The sequence below is a fragment of the Terrapene carolina genome, unplaced genomic scaffold (assembly GCF_002925995.2).
Source record: "Terrapene carolina triunguis isolate 2854851 unplaced genomic scaffold, T_m_triunguis-2.0 Scaffold84, whole genome shotgun sequence".
NCBI classification, from domain to species: domain Eukaryota; kingdom Metazoa; phylum Chordata; order Testudines; family Emydidae; genus Terrapene; species Terrapene triunguis.
In genome coordinates this window covers 21397328-21415474 of record NW_020664435.1, presented here as the reverse complement: position 1 = coordinate 21415474, position 18147 = coordinate 21397328, and the positions used below count along the sequence as shown (strand labels likewise).

Genomic DNA, 18147 nt, shown 5'->3' with positions numbered 1-18147 from the left:
ACCATTATGGACTCATTATTACCTCCCTTCACCCCCACAGATCGGTTTTTGAGAACCTCAGGGTTAAGAAGACTGATTGCTCTTCCCACTGTAAATCCCTCCACTTTAAAGCTCTTCCTGAAGTATCCCTCGCTGACCCAGGCACTAGTTCACTGACTTTAAAAGCTGCAAAAAAACCACTATCAGGAATTCAACCTTGAGCAAGGCTGCCTCTTGTCTACATCTGTGTATTTGACAGAAAACTTGCACCAAATTTTTAAGTTTTTGAAGTGGGATGGGATGACATGGATCCTCTATAGGGCACGTGTCCTGAGACCATTCTACTAAAAACCTCAGAACTAAGAACCTTCGAAAAGGATCTGGATAACCATTCATACTACTGGCAAACTTAAGGCCTAATAGATGCAGCCAGCCTTCGGGATGCCAGAGACCCCACGTATTGAAATATCTGGTCTTCTGGAATAAGCAATATCATTGACAGACACTCCCTTCTCTGGAATTGCACAAAATCATTAAAACTTCTGTCATAGGCCCTAAACTTTCATGGTGCTACTGAGCACCATGAGAGCTATCATAAGGCCAGGTTCCAGAGTGCTACTGCCATCCGTTCTGGTTCCTTGTTGGCCTGTGCCAGGTCCCAAAATTTGTTCATCTGAAATTGAGGCAATGCATCAGCTATGCCATTATCAATCCCAGGCACATGCTTGGCAGAAAAACATATGTTAAGATTTAAACAATATAATACAAATGCCCTTACCGGCCTCATAACCCTGGATGATCTAGAGGACTGGCAATTGATAATGTACCACTGCCAAGTTGTCACTCCAAAAATGTACTCTTTCTTTGGCAAACTCCATTCCCCAAATATTACTGCTACCAAAATGGGAAAGAATTCCAGGAATGTTATATCCTTTACTATACATTTTTGTATCCAATCTGAGGACAATTTCTGGGCGCACCACTTGACTTTGCAAAATACTCCAAAACCCATTCCTCCCAATGCTTTTCTTCAAAACCAAAACCAACCAACCAAAAAAACCAACCACTCTATTAAATTGATTCAGAAACTGTTTCCAAACCCCCCAAATCCTCCTTCATCTCTTTATTAACCTTTATAAAATGGCCAGACTTTGCTATTCCCACAGTGGCAGCTGACAGTCTGATGCAAATGCCTGCACAGAACCCATCACTCGGTATACAAAGTTAAGTTGCCCAATAACAGATTGTAGCTTCCACAGCGTAATATTCTTTGCCAATCTACTTTTAACAATCTATCCCAGAAGTTCTCTGATTATCCTGTGGGAGTCTAGCTACAGCCCTGTGCTGTAGTCCTAAACTGCAGTATTTCCGAGTCCCTGCACTGCTTTCTAATCCTGCCCCCACACTGCAGGGGGTGGGACACGGTGTTGTGAATCTGGAATGCTGTTCCAGCCCACATATCTAATTCAGTCCTACAAATGGAATGTGCCAGGTAATTGATTCTTGTATGACTGAATTTATTAGGTAACTTGAAGTTACAAAACATGAAGCAAAATTTTCAAAAGCATGTAAATCCCATTTTCAGAATTCACTTATGAGCCTGAGTGATTGAAAGGCAATGGGATTTAGGCTCCTAATAAGTGACTTTTTTGAAGATGTGACTAGAGATCCTAAGTAATTTAGATGTTTGAAAATTTCACTACAAACCTGTAACCTGTTGAATCTATTGACCCTATCAGTCATTGGGTAAAAGAGAAATGTGAATGGAGTGGATAGAACAGTGAAAGGATCGAGGTCTCCCTCTATAAACAGAGAATTTGGGCTATATTTTTAAAATAAACTCCTTAGTAGTTATGTAGCAGCAGGAGACCATTAATCTCTGGACAATATTGGAGTCCCATTGATATTACTGAATAGAGACATGTAGCGTGTATTGTTACGTCTCCCAACATCTGTTTCCAATTAAACAAGTGGTGGACAATTGAAGGGCCAAAGAGGGAAGGATCTCAATACCCCAAGCTTGCACCTCAGGGTTGGCACTGTTGTTACCAAAGTGATGATAACCACACGGTTGATAAATATTTGAGTATACTGAGGGAGAGTGACTATTTTACTTGCTAATATTAACTAAGTTCTAGCACTTTTTGTACTTGTAGTTGCTTGGTGGGAGAGGTTCTATCAACACTTAAATAAAAGTTGGAAACAAGAACCTTACAATACTGTACCTCAAATTACCAAGCTCATATTACAGACTGTGAAGCTTGTGTCTCTGCCTAGGAGAATAGCTGATGAATCAATTTTCAAAAGAAACACTGAATACAGTAACTCCTCGCTTACCGTTGTAGTTATGTTCCTGAAAAATGCAACTTTAAGCGAAACGATGTTAAGTGAATCCGATTTCCCCATAAGAATTAATGTAAATGGGGGGGGGGTTAGGTTCCAGGGAAATTTTTTTCACCAGACCAAAAACTATATATTATATAGATATACGCACAGTATATGTTTTAAACAAACAACTTAATACTGTTCACAGCTATGATGATTGTGAAGCTTGGTTGAGGTGGTGAAGTTAGAGGGTGGAAGAGGGAGGGATATTTCCCAGGGAATGCCTTGCTGCTAAATGATGAACTAGCACTCGGCTGAGCCCTCATGGGTTAACACATTGTTGTTAATGTAGCCTCTCACACAAGGCAGCACGGACACGAGGGAGGGGAGACAGCATAGCAGACAGAGACAGACACACACCTTGCGTGTGGGGGAGAGAGAGAGATGCACACTGCCCCTTTAAGTACACTGACCCACTCTTAAGTGCATTGTCTTTTTAAGTGGATCAGGAAGTTGAGACAGCAGCTGCTGCCGCAAGCTCTCTCTCTGTCTCTCTCCGTCTGTGTCCCCTCCCTGCTCTATATGGAGAAGGGGTAAGTGGGGTGCAGGAGCAGGGGGGATGGGGATACCCTGACATTACCCCCCTTCCCCCCCTGCACAGCAAGCAGGAGTCTCTGGGAGCAGCTCCAAGGCAGAGGGCAGGAGCAGCACATGGAAGTGGGGGGAGGGACAGCTGAATTGCCGATTGATAGCCTGCTGGGCGGCTGCTGCACAGGGAACTTAGGGGAGTGGGGAGCTGATAGGGGGGCTGCCGGTCCACCCTGGTTACAAGCCCCCACTAGCTAGCTGCAACGGGCTGCTCTTCCTGCAAGCTGTGGACAAAGCAGGCGGCTGCCAAACGACATTTGAAGGGAGCATTGCACAACTTAAACGAGCATGTTCCCTAATTGATCAGCAACGTAACAATGAAACAACGTTAACCGGAACGACTTTAAGTGAGGAGTTACTGTACTTGGCCCAAGTCCTTATGCAGTTTTTACTCAGTCCTATTCCCGTTGACCTTATTAAGTAAGAACTTCAGGATCTGACCCACTGTGAAGCTATTTAATTCAGTATATGAACACATTTATATTGAAGGTGACACCTTCGGTGTGAAAAGGACATGTTGAGGAATGAAATGTGCACCAATTTAGGCAATAATGTAGGCAATAGCTTTGAAAATGTACATTTGGGCAGTGGGGAAGACCAGAGGAAGTTTGTCTCCCCTCGGACTCAAAACTGTAAGGTGCCGAGTACCCTGGCCCCAGTACTGAAGAAAAACCACTTAAGCATGTGCTTAAGTTTAAGTTTGCAAGTAGTCCCACTGATTTCAATACAATACAACCCCCTAATGAGAGGGAAAGAAATGAGAAAGCAAGAAGGGTAAATTATGACTACTTAGAAGGAAAGATCAGATGAAAATAAGGCCATAACTGGCATAACTTCCTTCTTCAAAGGGAAGAGAAGTATTTCCATAACAAAATGGAGTTCTGACCTTTTATGAGCAGCTACCTTTTTTCTTTGGATCTTTAATTGTTATGTTAAAGGTCATAAAAAGGACCATTACTACCTTGTCAGTGTACTATATTAAATAGTTAAATTTTGTGTACAGGAAAAGCTATTGTGTTCTTTGCATAAGGAAAGGTCACTTCTAATTCATGCCCCAGCATGGTGAGTCACATGCTGCTAGTTTGTTCAAGTTAATGGTTTTCATATACTGGATTTTATTATGATCTCTGAAGCCACTGTGAAAATGGGGATTTCAGATTATCAGGAGCATCAGGTCTCGGTGTGTGAAGTTGTTAGTGCTCTCTTTGCAACATGTAGCATCCAGAATATTGTTAACATATCATACATCATAGTTGCTTATTTTTGGCTGTACCAAACAGCGTACAAATGACAATACTCTGACATAATGGGTCTTATAACTTCATTTTACACAATTCAATAGCAAAGTGAAACATTAAAATAATTCATAGCAAGTGTGCCAACACTGTTTTACAAAAGCTTTTGTATATTTGTGTTAATGGCACTAATGGAAGTGAATATTATTGGCAATAAAATCTGTGTAAATGTAGCAACCAGCGCCCACGAGAGGGAGGGGGGAAGCTGGTACAAATTACCGGGGCCCAGCGGTCCGGAAGGGGCCCAGGGCCCAGCTTCCCACCCCACCCCCCTCGTCGGCCCTGTTTAGCCGATCTGCCCTTGCTGGGGGGCCCGAAAAAATTCCGGAAGGGGGCCTGGCTCCCCCCCGCCGTCGGCCCTGTTTAGCCAGTCTGCCCTTGCTGGGGGGCCTGAAAAAAAAAATTTCACCAGGGCCCAAACCCACTCTCGGCGGCCCTGGTAGCAACCACGTCTTTCTCTAGGTGATTGTTTTTCAAAGATGAAATTTACAAGGAGTTAAATTGTAGTAATGGTGTCTGATTTTTCACTTTCAGTACTTCTATATAAAATAATTTGCCTTTTCCCCCACTTTTTCAGCAATATGCACCCCTGCTGGCTGTGTTCAGCACCCAAGGCCAGTCAGAGCTAATTCTTCTCCAGAAGGTTCAGGAATACTGTTACGACAACATCCACTTTATGAAAGCCTTTCAGAAGATAGTGGTACTCTTTTACAAAGGTATATGTCCATATCCACCGTAGTATGGTGTACAGTGAACATTGTGTCCTGTGCCTACTGGAACATACTGTACTAAGATATTGAGTAAGTTTGGCATGTACACCTCTACATCGATACAGCGCTGTTCTCAGGATCCAAAAAACCTTACCGCGTTATAGGTGAAACTGTTATATTGAACTTGCTTTGATCCACCGGAGTGCGCAACCCCGCCCCCCTGGAGCACTGCTTTACTGCGTTATATCCGAATTCGTGTTATATCGGGTCACGTTATATCGAGGTAGAGGTGTATTTAGATTCTGAGGCTGTTCTCTCAGGTCTGTGCAGAAACCACTTAAACCAGCCAGAGATAGAATTGTCCCTGTATAAGGAGATTCTCCACTGCCGTAGAGATGGAGGAGGTGGCATAGTTACTTCTTACACCAGCCCACCCCTTCACCGATGATGTAAGTGTGTGGGGAGGGGGAGGTGGAAGTTACAGGCATTTAGCGTGTTGGAGTGGATATGGTAGACCTGAGTTCTGCTAGACCTGCTGGCGTCAAGGACCATATACCAGCAGTAAGCTAAAGCAGATTCCTCCTGCTCTAACGTATGCTGGTGCTGGGTGGCCCTAAATCATGGAGTCATGAAATCATGGGGGAGGGGAGGGGTAATCAATGTCATCTTGAAAAGAACAGTATCAAGGTTTGTCTTTTGGCTTCTATATGGGCATTATTCTGTTCCTATTGATGTCCCTGGAAAATCTTGCCTTGACTTTAATGGAAGCAGGATCAGGCCATAGCTGTCAGATCCTTGGAGAAGCCATTATTTCCAGGATTTTTTTTTTTTTATAGTATAGATGGTTTCTTACTAGGTTTATTCAGTTCAGGTTGTCATAGAGACTAATAGACTTGCACTGCATGTGAGAGGTGGGTGATAAGCAGTTTGTTCTGACATTCTTGCTATAAATAGTTGAAGGGGGAAAATCAGTGTGACTAGAAATGCTGGGTATAGATTTTTTTTGTTCATATTGTGTGTTCACGTATACTTTCAAAAACACACACAAGTGATGACTAAAGTATTCATCTAGGTTTTCAGAAAGCAGAAATAAGTGAGTCAACAATATTTATTCCCATCCTTATTATGTCTACATAAACTGACGCCAGTAGTTTTAAAAAATAGAAAATGTGACCATTTGAGAAAAATTAAGACTTAACAAGACACAAACATTCTAATTTGATTTTCTTTCATGCATCCTCAGTAGATGGTGTTCTATCCTTAGTTCACTCTGTATATGCTGGATGAGCATTGTAGCTTTTCTGCATGTTATTTAAGTTAAGTGCCACAAATGATAACATAAATAGTTTAAGTAGATTTGTCTTCAGTTTGTGGTGTAAGGGACCTAAAATGAATTTAAATAAGTAACAATGTAAATGTGAGAGGAACAAAGCTATTGAGAATTATTTGTACAGTTGTTATGGATAATATCTTTAATATACATTTCCTCATAAAAGCAACATAAACATATCTGGTGAAAAATTATAACAAGTAATAAGTTTGAGCCCAATTCAGAATATAGCAGTGATTATAGTCAGGAGGACTGGGACAGCCAGACTGTCCCCATCTTCTGATGCCCCCAAAACTGCTCAGACTTGATTTCTTCTTGTGTGCGAGCTGTATTTTATTCTAAGCCTGTCCACCAACCCCAGTACAGTGCAACATCACAGTTTTAACTTTACTTCTTTCAGCCTTTCTTTGCCAGGGTCCTAGGAGGAAAGGAGGTCTTCCTCTTTCTAGGGAGCTCCTTCATTCCAGGCTCAGCCAGCCCTGTCTTCCTCTCTCTTGTAACCCTTCCTTCCTGGGTTTTTATCAGGTTGGTCAGCTGAGGGCTAATTAGTCCCTTACCTCCCCAGCTTCTCCTTCTGATTAGCTAATTATTTAATCAGACACTTATTATGGGGGGGGGGGGAAGACACTAATTGAGGCTACAGTGATCAGAGTGCTGTCCTGCCTGTCAGATCTCAGCACTCTGTCGCAAGGTCCACCAATAATGATGATAAAAAGGGGTTTTTATATCCACACTTGCTTGGAAATAGACTCCAGGCTGAATTTAACAGACTGTACGGTGTTGACGGCCTCATGGATTATCATATATGTTCTTACTCTAAAATCTGTCCCTTTTGTAATGTACAGATATAGGGCCAGATTTCTTCATGCAGTGTGGCAGCTTTGTGCTACATTGCTTGGCATAATCTGACCTTTAAAGCCAATTTAACAAGCCCAGAGAGGATCATCCTAGTGCAAAGGCGATCCTCTAGTGATTTAGAGATGATCTAGGGGCCCCTGCATTATTACGCCTCCCTGCTGCTGGCATAGAATGGAAAAGGGATGTGACCAGGATATCCCTGAGCTATGCCAATCCTAGACTGTAGGTTGCCCCTGCTCCCACTGCACCCCAGTGTAAGTTAGATCAACACAGTCCAGACAGATGAACAGAGCAGGATCAGAGGAGTCTGAAGGTGAGCCTTAAGCAAGTTTTGAACAACCCCCCAGATCCATACGGTGTTCATTTCAGCCTCAGCTGGAGGGTCTGGGTGCTAATCTTTCATTACTGTTCAAGAGAGTTTGCATATATAATCTCTTTTAGTTGATATAATTGTAAACTCATATTCAAATGTGGTAATTATTTATAAGGACCTCCACATTGCTGATCCACTGTCAGTTTAGCAGTAAAAACATCAACCACGTTCTTCCAACTTTTGAAAGTCTTAAATCCAGGAATGAATAATAAAACAAGACCTTTAAGAAGTTATGTATTGGAGCTCTAATTATAAGAAATTCTAGGCCATGTAGGACCTTTGAGACCTGATTCAAATCCCATTGAATATGTTGGGAGTTTGCTATTGATTTCAACATGAGAAGGATCAAGTCCCTTATCAGTGCAAAAGACCAAAAATGTTCTGTTCTGTGTATATATTTTATTTATATTTATAAGAAATATGTAAAAGAGAACCCTTTACACTCTTAAAGGTACAATTAATGATAAACAGAGGCTGGCAATTGCTCACGGACAATACAACCCCAACAGCAACACAGATCTAAGAAAAAATTAATAAGCCTCACTCTTCCCCCAGATCTCTACTGGTCAGCCATCATACGTAGGATGACGTAAGCGTTCAGTCAATTCTAAATCGCCTAGAACATCTTCATTTCTGGCTGAATTATAGTAGGAAAATACTGAACATAATTAACATTGGATTGCGTATTACACTATGTTCATTAACCACAGAATCCCCTGTAGCTCTACTAAATTTATCTCTAACTTAGAGATCTGGGATGAAATCTTGGCCACGCTGTAGTGTATGTCCGAACTTCTGTTGACTTGAGTGGGATCAGGATTTCATCCTTGAAGAACAAATGTTCCTAACATGGAATAAAACCTTTTTTCTGTTTTTTAAAGGCCACTCAAGCTACATTTTTATTAAGTTTCTGGCTGCAGAACCTCCTGAAGAGATGGAAAGAATTGGGAGTTCCCATGGGAGAATACGCCCACTTGCTGCACCTGACTGAGGCCTTAAAGATGCTAATGATTTTATTTTGCTCTTGTCTCCATTTTCCAAACATTCAAACCACCTCTCTGAACATACAATCTATTAATCCTCCACTTAAGGAGATCTTCAAGCTATAATTTACACACAATAATTTTCCATGGGGTAAATTTCATTATCTCTACTCAATTATTCCAATTACCTTCCCTAGGAAGTGGAAGATGGCTTATGAACCTTTCACAGCAGAAAATACACACGAAAGAAATGCAAGCATTTTGCCACAATTAAACTGTGGGTAACATTACTTGAATAATGATAATCAAAAAGCACCATCTAAGGTTCTGTCTTCGCTGCAGTTAACTCAAGTTAACTCCTTTCAAGTTAGGCTGCCTCGAGTGAGAGCAGCCACACTGCGAAACACATGAACTACAGTGCGATTGTGTTAGCAGCTGACAAGTTGTGCTAAGTGAACCTGTAGTCTGTACCATCTTATGGGCCCCTTAACTTGAGTTAAAAGCACCACCACACTCAAGTTAAGGGGTTTTGTGTATGGACAGGACTTGAGCTAGGGGCAATACTTAAGTTATAGTTCAAGTTAACTCTGCAGTGAAGACATCCTCATGAAGTGCTTTGGGACCTCTCCCTTTCATGATTGATTTAACCTGGGGCTCTGGTGGTGGGTGGTTGGAGTAGTAGTTAGCTGCACTGGCAGGGAAACCAGCTCTGGATCTCCAGGGGGGCTGACATCACCCGGGGCAGTGGATGTAACAACACAGAACCGTGCCAACAACAAAATTCAGCTGAAACTATTGCAGCATGTAAAAAGTAATTGTCTTCATCTTTAATCAGAAATAACTAAAATAAATCACCCCCAGTATTCCCATTGCTTCAGAGCAACCTAGGGCTATCATTAACTACACCCTGCCCTGGCTGATTGCTTAATTGAGCATCTCTGCACTGACAGGAGAATATTATCCCTTACAAACACTGGAGGCATGAATGAATTACCAATGATGTTTCTGAGAAACGAAAGAAAAGACGTGATTGTCATTTCTGTAACTGAAGGTATTTTTATTCCTTCTCTGGGTGCATTTTCTGTCAGTGCAGAACATTCACTTCATTTTAGTACCAGAGAATCATATGCAGGCAAATCTCTTCCCCATCACCTGGGGGCCATTCTCATCTTTCAGGCAGGTAATGAGACTTTGCTGTCCTGGATTTAGATCTATCTAATTTTTGTAATGCTTGACCACTAGAATGGGCTCTACTATTGTTGCAAATCCACCATCCTCAGAGCCCCAGTTCAGGAAAGCACTTAAAAATGTGCATAACTGTAGGCACTTACATGGTGTACTGAATAAGGGCCAACAATTCCATTTGCAACATTTTCCATACCTATGACCCCATGTTATAAAAGATTCAATCCCTTCCTCACCCCTACTTAGCCAGAAAGAAATGGAGGCTAGTCACAACATCCTTCTCTCCCAGGGGTTATGATGCACAGGTTGAGAATCTATATCATAGGTTGCTGTATTTCTTAGAATTTCATGCATGCGCTATACAGTATATTGGAGTACAGTGTTTTTTCATGAAGACATTTTATTTGTAATCTCTATTAAAAGTTCCATGTAAATACTTTGAAGCTTGTAGCTTGTACGCTCTAAATCAAAGTCCAAATGTGTGTTATAGACATAATGCCAGCAAAATGCTGGAGCCATAGTAAAGAATATTGGGTTGACAATTGTTTAATGCCAAATGTCACATCTTCCTTATAAACTTTATTTAGTTCCTGTATCTATTTATTTCTCATGACTCTACCATTTTTATTACTTTTGAGTACGTGTTCCAAGTGCAAAATAGTGGATTTTTTGTTATTCAGCTACATTTTTAGTTAAATATTGGAACTGAATTTTTACAAGGGGAGAGAATGATAGTTGTAGGTACAAGTAGTCATAGTCTTAAACAGGAATTTTGTAGTCTTGCGCACACACACACACAACTGTGCCACCACACTGTTTTCAAAAGGTGCAACACTCCTGCTCTTCATCTAACTTCAGCTTGTTTGTTTGCTGATAATGCCAAATTGGATGATGGCTTTTGATAGTAAAAGATATTTGTGAGACAAGAGAGACTTCTAAACACATTTCACATGTTTTCATCAGATTTGAAATCTCCAGGAAGACCCAAGTGTATTCAGCTTCCACCTATGAGTGACTGGTTGGCTTACAGCATTTGTAATTAGTCCTACGTTATCAGCTCAAATAGTTCCAGGTCACTACTATCTATTTGCTGTTCCATAGCTTGTGTGAAGTGAGTCTGTGGTCTCAGTCCTGTTTCCATTTGCACAGATGTTTTAAAGATGTTTGTTCATTTATTTCATTATAATTGATCCAGTTAATTTTCTTCTGTTCTTCACTGCTGGCATCTGCCTATAGTCTTTGTGCTACAGTAGAATATGGCTGCGTCCTGGTCTTCAGCAGGGTAGCAAGGGCTATCCCATATTCCTGGTATACTAGGCAACACTGAAGAACCTGATGTAAATCACTTCCAAAAATGTGCAGATTATGAGGAGCAGGGGAGGAGGATGTTAGTTTGACCAGTACATGAAAATGAAAATGGTGGCGACAACCCAAGGTGCTGTTTTTATTCTGGCCTCCATGTCATCCAGTGGCCCTGAAGGCTAAAGTTCATCACAGATATTGGCTTCATGACAGTCACTTATTCAGCTGCAAGACTTCATTGGATGGCAGAAGCTCTGTCACTTGGGCTAGAGGCTTATTGTTTCACATCAGCTAGGATCAGTGGGCATCCTGGCACCGTTTATTCAGCCTGATGTTCCTCCTGTTCTCAATTATTTTGTTCTTGACACTTAGAAGAAGAGTTCTGGGAGCATGATCCTTTTAAATGATTCCCCTGATCACTGTTGTTTAATCAGCTGGGAAAGATAAGACACTTCACATTAGGATGGGATTTTTGTTAATTTTTTTTCTTTCACAATTCTAGCAGTTTTACTCTTGCACAGCTCTGAGTCAGCAGCAAAAGAAACTACAGTATTTCTTACTGAGGTGAGTCCTAAGATATACAGGTAGATTTTATTGACTTCCTTTGCAATTGGTGTGTCATATATCTCTTATTTAAAGCCAATTGAATAGAGGAGTAATTACTATTTACAGAAGCATGACACTGAATGGTTTATTTTAACACTGGCCTATTTAGTTAATGACTGACTTTACAGTATGTGACACAGCTGGGATCCCTCTAATGTGACATTCTGCAGTTGCAGCCTAGTGTCAGGTACAATGCTGATTCAAAGCTCATCTCACTCTGATCAGTGTGATTCACTTCTTACTGCCTCAAAACCTAGAAGTTTTTCAATTGTCTTCTGTCTTATAAAAATATGCTGATCTTTGCAACCACTGCTCTGAATTGCAGCTGATGTCCTGAGTGAAGAAGCCATCCTGAAGTGGTACAAAGACGCACATCTTGCTAAAGGCAAAAGTGTATTTCTTGACCAGATGAAGAAATTTGTTGAGTGGCTGCAAAATGCTGAAGAAGGTACAATTCCATTTACATTAACAGTATTTAGTAGTCCCGTGGCAATTCCATTTTGAAGATGTTAGTTGTATTATAATAGTGCCTACAGGTTCCAGTCATGACCATGACCCCACTGTGCTAGGTACTGTACAGATGTATGGTAAAAGACCGTACCTGCTCTAAATTGTTTATGATCTTAGTCTTTAGAAGGCAGGCACCACTGACTATTTTTCAGGTCATTAATGGAGTCCATATGAAGTCTTGAGTTCTTAAAATTCCATGTGTCCTGCAGTGTGAATTTCACTGAATTCCTGAATGAGAAGAGCAATCATAAAGGCACAAGGACTGTAGTTACTGTTAAAAAGGAATAATGGGAAGGGAAATAAATGGGTGTTTGGGCCCACATTTCCTTTTTTCTGGTGCCCTACAAGGGTAAACACTTTCCTTCTGGTATAAGAACAGGTGAACTGTCCCTTTAAAGCAGGGATCGGCAACCTCTGGCACACGGCTTGCCAAGGTAAGCCCCCTGGCGGGCCAGGGCGGTTTGTTTACCTGCCATGTACGCTGGTTCGGCTGATCGCGGCTCCCACTGGCACCGGTTCGCCGCTCCAGGCCAACAGGGGCGGCGAGAAGCAGCGGCCAGCACATCCCGCACCGCTTCCCGCAGCTCCCATTGGCCTGGAACGGCGAACCACAGCCAGTAGGAGCCGCAATCGGCCGAACCTGCAGACGCGGCAGGTAAACAAACTGGTCCGGCCCGCCAGGAGGCTTACCCTGGCGGGCCACGGGCCAAAGGTTGCCGATCCCTGCTTTAAAGACTGCCCCATGTTAGTTATGTTGAGTGGCAGGTTTATATTTATCACTCTTCACTTGCCCCCTCTCTTCTGCTCAGTTCAAACTGATAATTTGACACACTGTTTCCTTCAATTTCTTGGGGCTGCTGATTATCTGTGGCTGCTAAACACAGTAGTATCAGGTTATCAAACGTTATTATTAATCAGAATTTTATGGAGGGATTATGAACAGCAATTCCACTACATAGAGGTCAGCATAACTGAAAGATTGTCCTTTTAACACACACCTTGGTATATTAAACCTTGACCAATTAAAATGTTTGCATTTCAGGCAGGAGTCTTACACTGTCTTTATTCTCCCCCGCTACTCCTTTACTTGAGTGCAGGGGCATGCGCAAGGGTGGGCAAGCAGGGGCTCAGCCCCACCCCCCCCCAGTCAGTGGGGGGCACAGAAGTCCTCTGGGGCTAGGGCGGGGAGAGCGAACTGCTCTGTCCCAAGGGCTAGGGAGGAAGGGAGAGCCAGCTCCACTGGCACTGGGGCCGCTGGGGGAAGGGGGAGAACTAGCTCAACCTGCTGTAGCAGGGACAGGAAAAGACAGAAACCAGGGCCATAGGGGGACGGAGGGAGGGAGAGGCAGCTCCACCGGCACCAGGGCTGCGGTAGGCTCCTCCCACCCACTACTGTAATAGATTCCTAACCTCTGGTTGAGTTACTGAGGTCCTCAAATCGTGATTTAAAGCCTTCAGGTTACAGAATCCACCATTTACACTAGTTTAAACCTGGCAGTGACCCAAACCCCCTGTTGCAGAGGAAGGCGAAAACCCTCCAGGGTCTCTGCCAATCTGACCCACAGGAAAATTTCTTCCCAACCCCAAATATGGTGATCAGTTAGACCCAGAGCATCATACTATCCCCTCCATAAATATAGCAAGCTCAGTCTTGAAGCCAGTTAGGTTTTTTGCCCACACTGCTCCCCTTGAAAGGCTATTCCAGAACTTCACTCCTCTGCTGGTTAGAAACTTTTGACTAATTTCAAGCCTAACCTGTGGATGGCCAGTTTATACCCATTTGTTCTTGAGTCCACATTGGTGCTTAACTTAAATAACTCCTCTTCCTCCCTGGTATATATCCCTCTGGTGTATTTATAGAGAGCAATCATGTCTCCCCTCAGCCTTCTTTTAGTTAGGCTAAACAAGCCAAGCTCTTTGAATCTCCTCTCATAAGGTAGGTTTTCCATTCCTCGCATCATCCTAGTAGCCCTTCTCTGCACCTGTTTTAGTTTGAATTCATCTTAAACATAAGAGACCAGAATTACACACACTACTCCAGATGAGGTCTCACCAGTGCCTTGTACAATGGGACTAACACTTCCCTGTCTCTATTGGAAATACCTCGCTTGATGCATCCTAATACTGCATTAGCCTTTTTCACAGCCGCATCACAGTGGTGGCTCATAGTCATCCTGTGATCAACCAATACACCAGGACTTTCTCCTCCTCTGACTTCCAACGGATACATCCCCAACTTATAGCAAAAATTCTTGTTGTTAGTTCCTAAATGCGTGACTTTACACTTTGCACTATTAAATTTGGCCTGAGAAGTTTGGTTTGAAATTGAATTGCATTTGCAACATACTTTCCTCAGAGGTGAACAATAAGTCAGAGATTCAGCATAATGTAAACTTTTTCACTTGATTTTAGTTGGCAGTTTGAGGATGTGTGGTGTTTTATTTAGATTTTTTATAGCAAATATATGATATGCATCTCAGTCTAATTGTACTGCCACCTACAGTTTTGTGAACAGACTGTATCATAATACACAGTCTTCAGAAACTGATTTATCCGATAGAGCACATCAGTTGCAGTACGTAACTTGGATTCTGGACAGCAGCAATCCCACCTGGACATATAGATTAGAGTTATAGATGGATAATTATTGTTTTTTATTAAATTTAACCAGTGTATACTTGATCTCAGTTTATTTTGTGGGAAAGTTAGGTTTAGATTATCCATAGTGAACCAATTCTGTTCTAAATCTAGACCTGTACAACTGAGAGTAGAATTAGGCGTTCTGTCTGCAGTATTCAGAGTGGTAGCCGTGTTAGTCTGTATCAGCAAAAACAAAGAGGAGTCCTTGTGGCACCTTAGAGACTAACAAATTTATTTGGGCATAAGCTTGGGTTTTAGCCAACGAAAGCTTATGCCCAAATACATTTGTTAGTCTCTAAGGTGCCACAAGAACTCCTCTTTGTTTTTGTCTGCAGTATGTTTCTTGCTGAACTGCTTTCAATGTTCTGACTGCCCTCCCTAGGAAATGTGATATATGAGGCTAATTTTTATTCAAATCTTTTACTGTTGCTATTTACAGAAATAATGATATAACTGTCACTGTAAATCCAGTTCAAAAAGAGCAGAAAAGTTTTACCTTTTTTTTTTTCCTTTTTACCTCATAGAATCAGAATCTGAAGGCGAGGAGAATGAAGATGGTTCAACAAAGCACAATCTCTAGGCTACTGCCAAATGCTCTTTGGGAATGCCGTATTGTTCAAGCAAAACAGGTTTTACTTCAGTGTCCTACAAAAAACTCAAGGCTAGGCTTTCCTTTTGTTTAGAAGAATAAAGTTCTTTAATGGAGCCCTGAGGCATTAGATGCTCTCCTTGGGACTCTGCCTAAGTTAGTGTACAGTGAGTCAGAGTTAAAGACATTCAGCCATATAGGAGCCATATAGGAAAAGTGAAATGAAATACTTATGGACTCCTTTTTATCAGCAGGCTTTTTAGGTACTGTGATATGTGAACACTCCTATGTCTGTTTATAGAATTGGTTGATCTGTGTTTGTAGCTTAATATTAGCTTGTGTATGTGACTTGACACCACTTTTTTTTTTGCATAAATGGCTTTTTGTATCTTAGTTCATTTGTTCTCAGTGCATTTGTTTCATAGACTTATTGTCTGCCACTAAACACATTAAGATTTATCTTTCCTTAGGTGAAAACTGAGTAACAGGCTATTCTGAGACTTCCTCTACTCATTTTTTTTGTATTTTTAAAGTTCACTATTCACAAAGCCACAGTTAGTTAAAGATAGGCAGCAAGCCCATTTTCCCCCTCAATTTTGGCTGATCCAGTGTGGTTCTGGTCAGACTATCCTGATACCTGGACAAATCTTGGTATTCTCAATCTGCTAATAACGCAAAGAAAATGCAAAACTGCAAGCTGTGTTGATCTGGACCTTTACATGTACAATATTTGCACATGCAACAAATCAATATTGTGGGCTCAATCTAATGGCATGCAATAATTGGTAATCACCAGATTTTCATGAACAAAATAATTATACATATAAATCTGGTGGTTGCCAATTTAAATATATAACTGAAATTTTGCACATGCAAATTTGAGGTTTCCTATACAACTATGTAGATTAATGTCTCCCACCCACTAGTCACTTGTGCAAAGAAACGTCCCTATTCACCCCATGAAACCAGCATTCTTTAACTATTCCATTGGCCTAGATTTTCATTGTTCACTATTCCAATACCTCCACAATAACTGTAATACAGAGAGGCCCCTTCTTGATAGCTTGTATGCAAATAACTTTTAAAATGTATGTTATATACTTAAATCTCTTAATTGATCTGAAGTCTTTGCTATGGTGATAGACATATGAAGACTAAAACAATGGTGTAGTGAAAAGCTACTGCAAGTGTGCACTTCACAATTTTCAAATATATAAACTTCCATTTGTTATTTTAATATAAAGGGGTTAAGTCCACATTGTGGTGAACGATCCCAGTAAGGTTTAGAAAGTCTTTTTTAATCATAGAAGGGCAAAAGAGCATCATTAATCAGAAAAGTAGTAATGCAGTTAGTAACTCTAAAACTACCCAACAGATTGGGGTTTGTTTGAAAATTATTACATGCAAATAGTTCCTGAAGTGCATCCAACAGGTAAATTCTTGTCTCAATATATACCCAGCCTTAACTGCAGGCAGCATGCATCAAGCAGAGAATAAATTCTCTTGTATGCCACCTTTCAGCCAAGAACAACAGTTTTGCAGCAGAAATCGATCTAACAGAATATATAAAATAGACCTTTTCAGTAACCATAGTAGCACTAGCAGGCACCAGGATAATTACATTATTTATAATGGAAAACTGATGCAATGACAGAACACAGCTGGACCTAAAGGGGTTCTTAATGTCTACAGAAACAAACTTACCACAGTCATTATTGCCCTTGGGTGGTATTTGCATCAGCTCTGCTGCTGAACTGTTATATTAATACACCTCTATCTCGATATAACGCTGTCCTCAGGAGCCAAAAAATCTTACCGTGTTATAGGTGAAACCGCGTTATATTGAACTTGCTTTGATCCACCGGAGTGCGCAGCCCCACACCCCGGAGCATTGCTTTACTGCGTTGTATCCAAATTCATGTTATATCGGGTCATGTTATATCGAGGTAGCAGTGTATAATGCTCCTTCTGAATAAGTTTATCAAAGCATAAAATGAACATACAGTTAGGGTATGCAAAAGAATTATACATTTGTGTTAACCTGAAAATCAGGATACCTTCAAAGGTGCCAATCCAGCATAATGTGCAAAAAGGTATAATAATCCTGCCTTCAGTGTGTCTCTCTCTATCTCTATCTATAGAGGATGACATTGTCGAAGGTGGGCATGACAACCATGCTCACAAAATGTACATGCACCTTTTATCCTCCCTAAAAATCTTTGTCTACTGGAAAAAGGAACATGCCCACATGCATGTGCAGTTATGTATCGTTCATGTCTAGGTACAGGTCTTCACAGGTACCATGTGGATATGTGTAAACTACTGGTTACTGTGTTGCGTCCCCCTCTGTGCCTGATGCAAAGAGAAGGTGAGCCTGTTAAAGCCCTCCACTGACAAATAACTGGCTCTATAGTTCAAGCTGTAGAGACTCATGCTTTTAGCTTCCCTTCTGCAATCACTCCAGATTGCGACTTTCACATATGTCCAGGTGTTTTGGATGCAACAGGTGAATAGTCCTTTAAAGCCCTTGTCCAGCATATGTTCTGGAAGCTGAATGTTGTTCTCCTAGATAAGTATTTTTAGAATAGCTTTTCGTCAAAATGAATTGATGCATCGAAGTGTATATAAATTAAGGCCTTGACAAAAGTCTCAAATGAGAATTTGGGCAACACGTTGAATTTAACTTGAGACAGGGTGGAGAACAATGTTGATCTTGATTTTGATTTCCTGACTCTTGGTCCAAAGCTCAGCATTATTGGAACACAACATTTAATATCGATAGTTCATATCCCTCTGCTGGAGATATGCAGACTT

At 41.3% G+C, this 18147-nt stretch overlaps 1 protein-coding gene across 1 annotated transcript in view; it reads left to right on the top strand.

Moving 5' to 3' along the window:
- Positions 1–15726, top strand: part of BZW2 (basic leucine zipper and W2 domains 2) — an 80044-nt gene extending 64318 nt beyond the window's left edge. The window contains exons 10-12 of the mRNA XM_024209058.3: positions 4825–4963; positions 11920–12042; positions 15269–15726. Of these exons, the coding sequence (XP_024064826.1) occupies positions 4825–4963; positions 11920–12042; positions 15269–15324 (318 nt within the window). The 3' untranslated portion in view covers positions 15325–15726. The remainder of the gene's footprint in view (positions 1–4824; positions 4964–11919; positions 12043–15268) is intronic.
- Positions 15727–18147: the final 2421 nt, after the last annotated feature.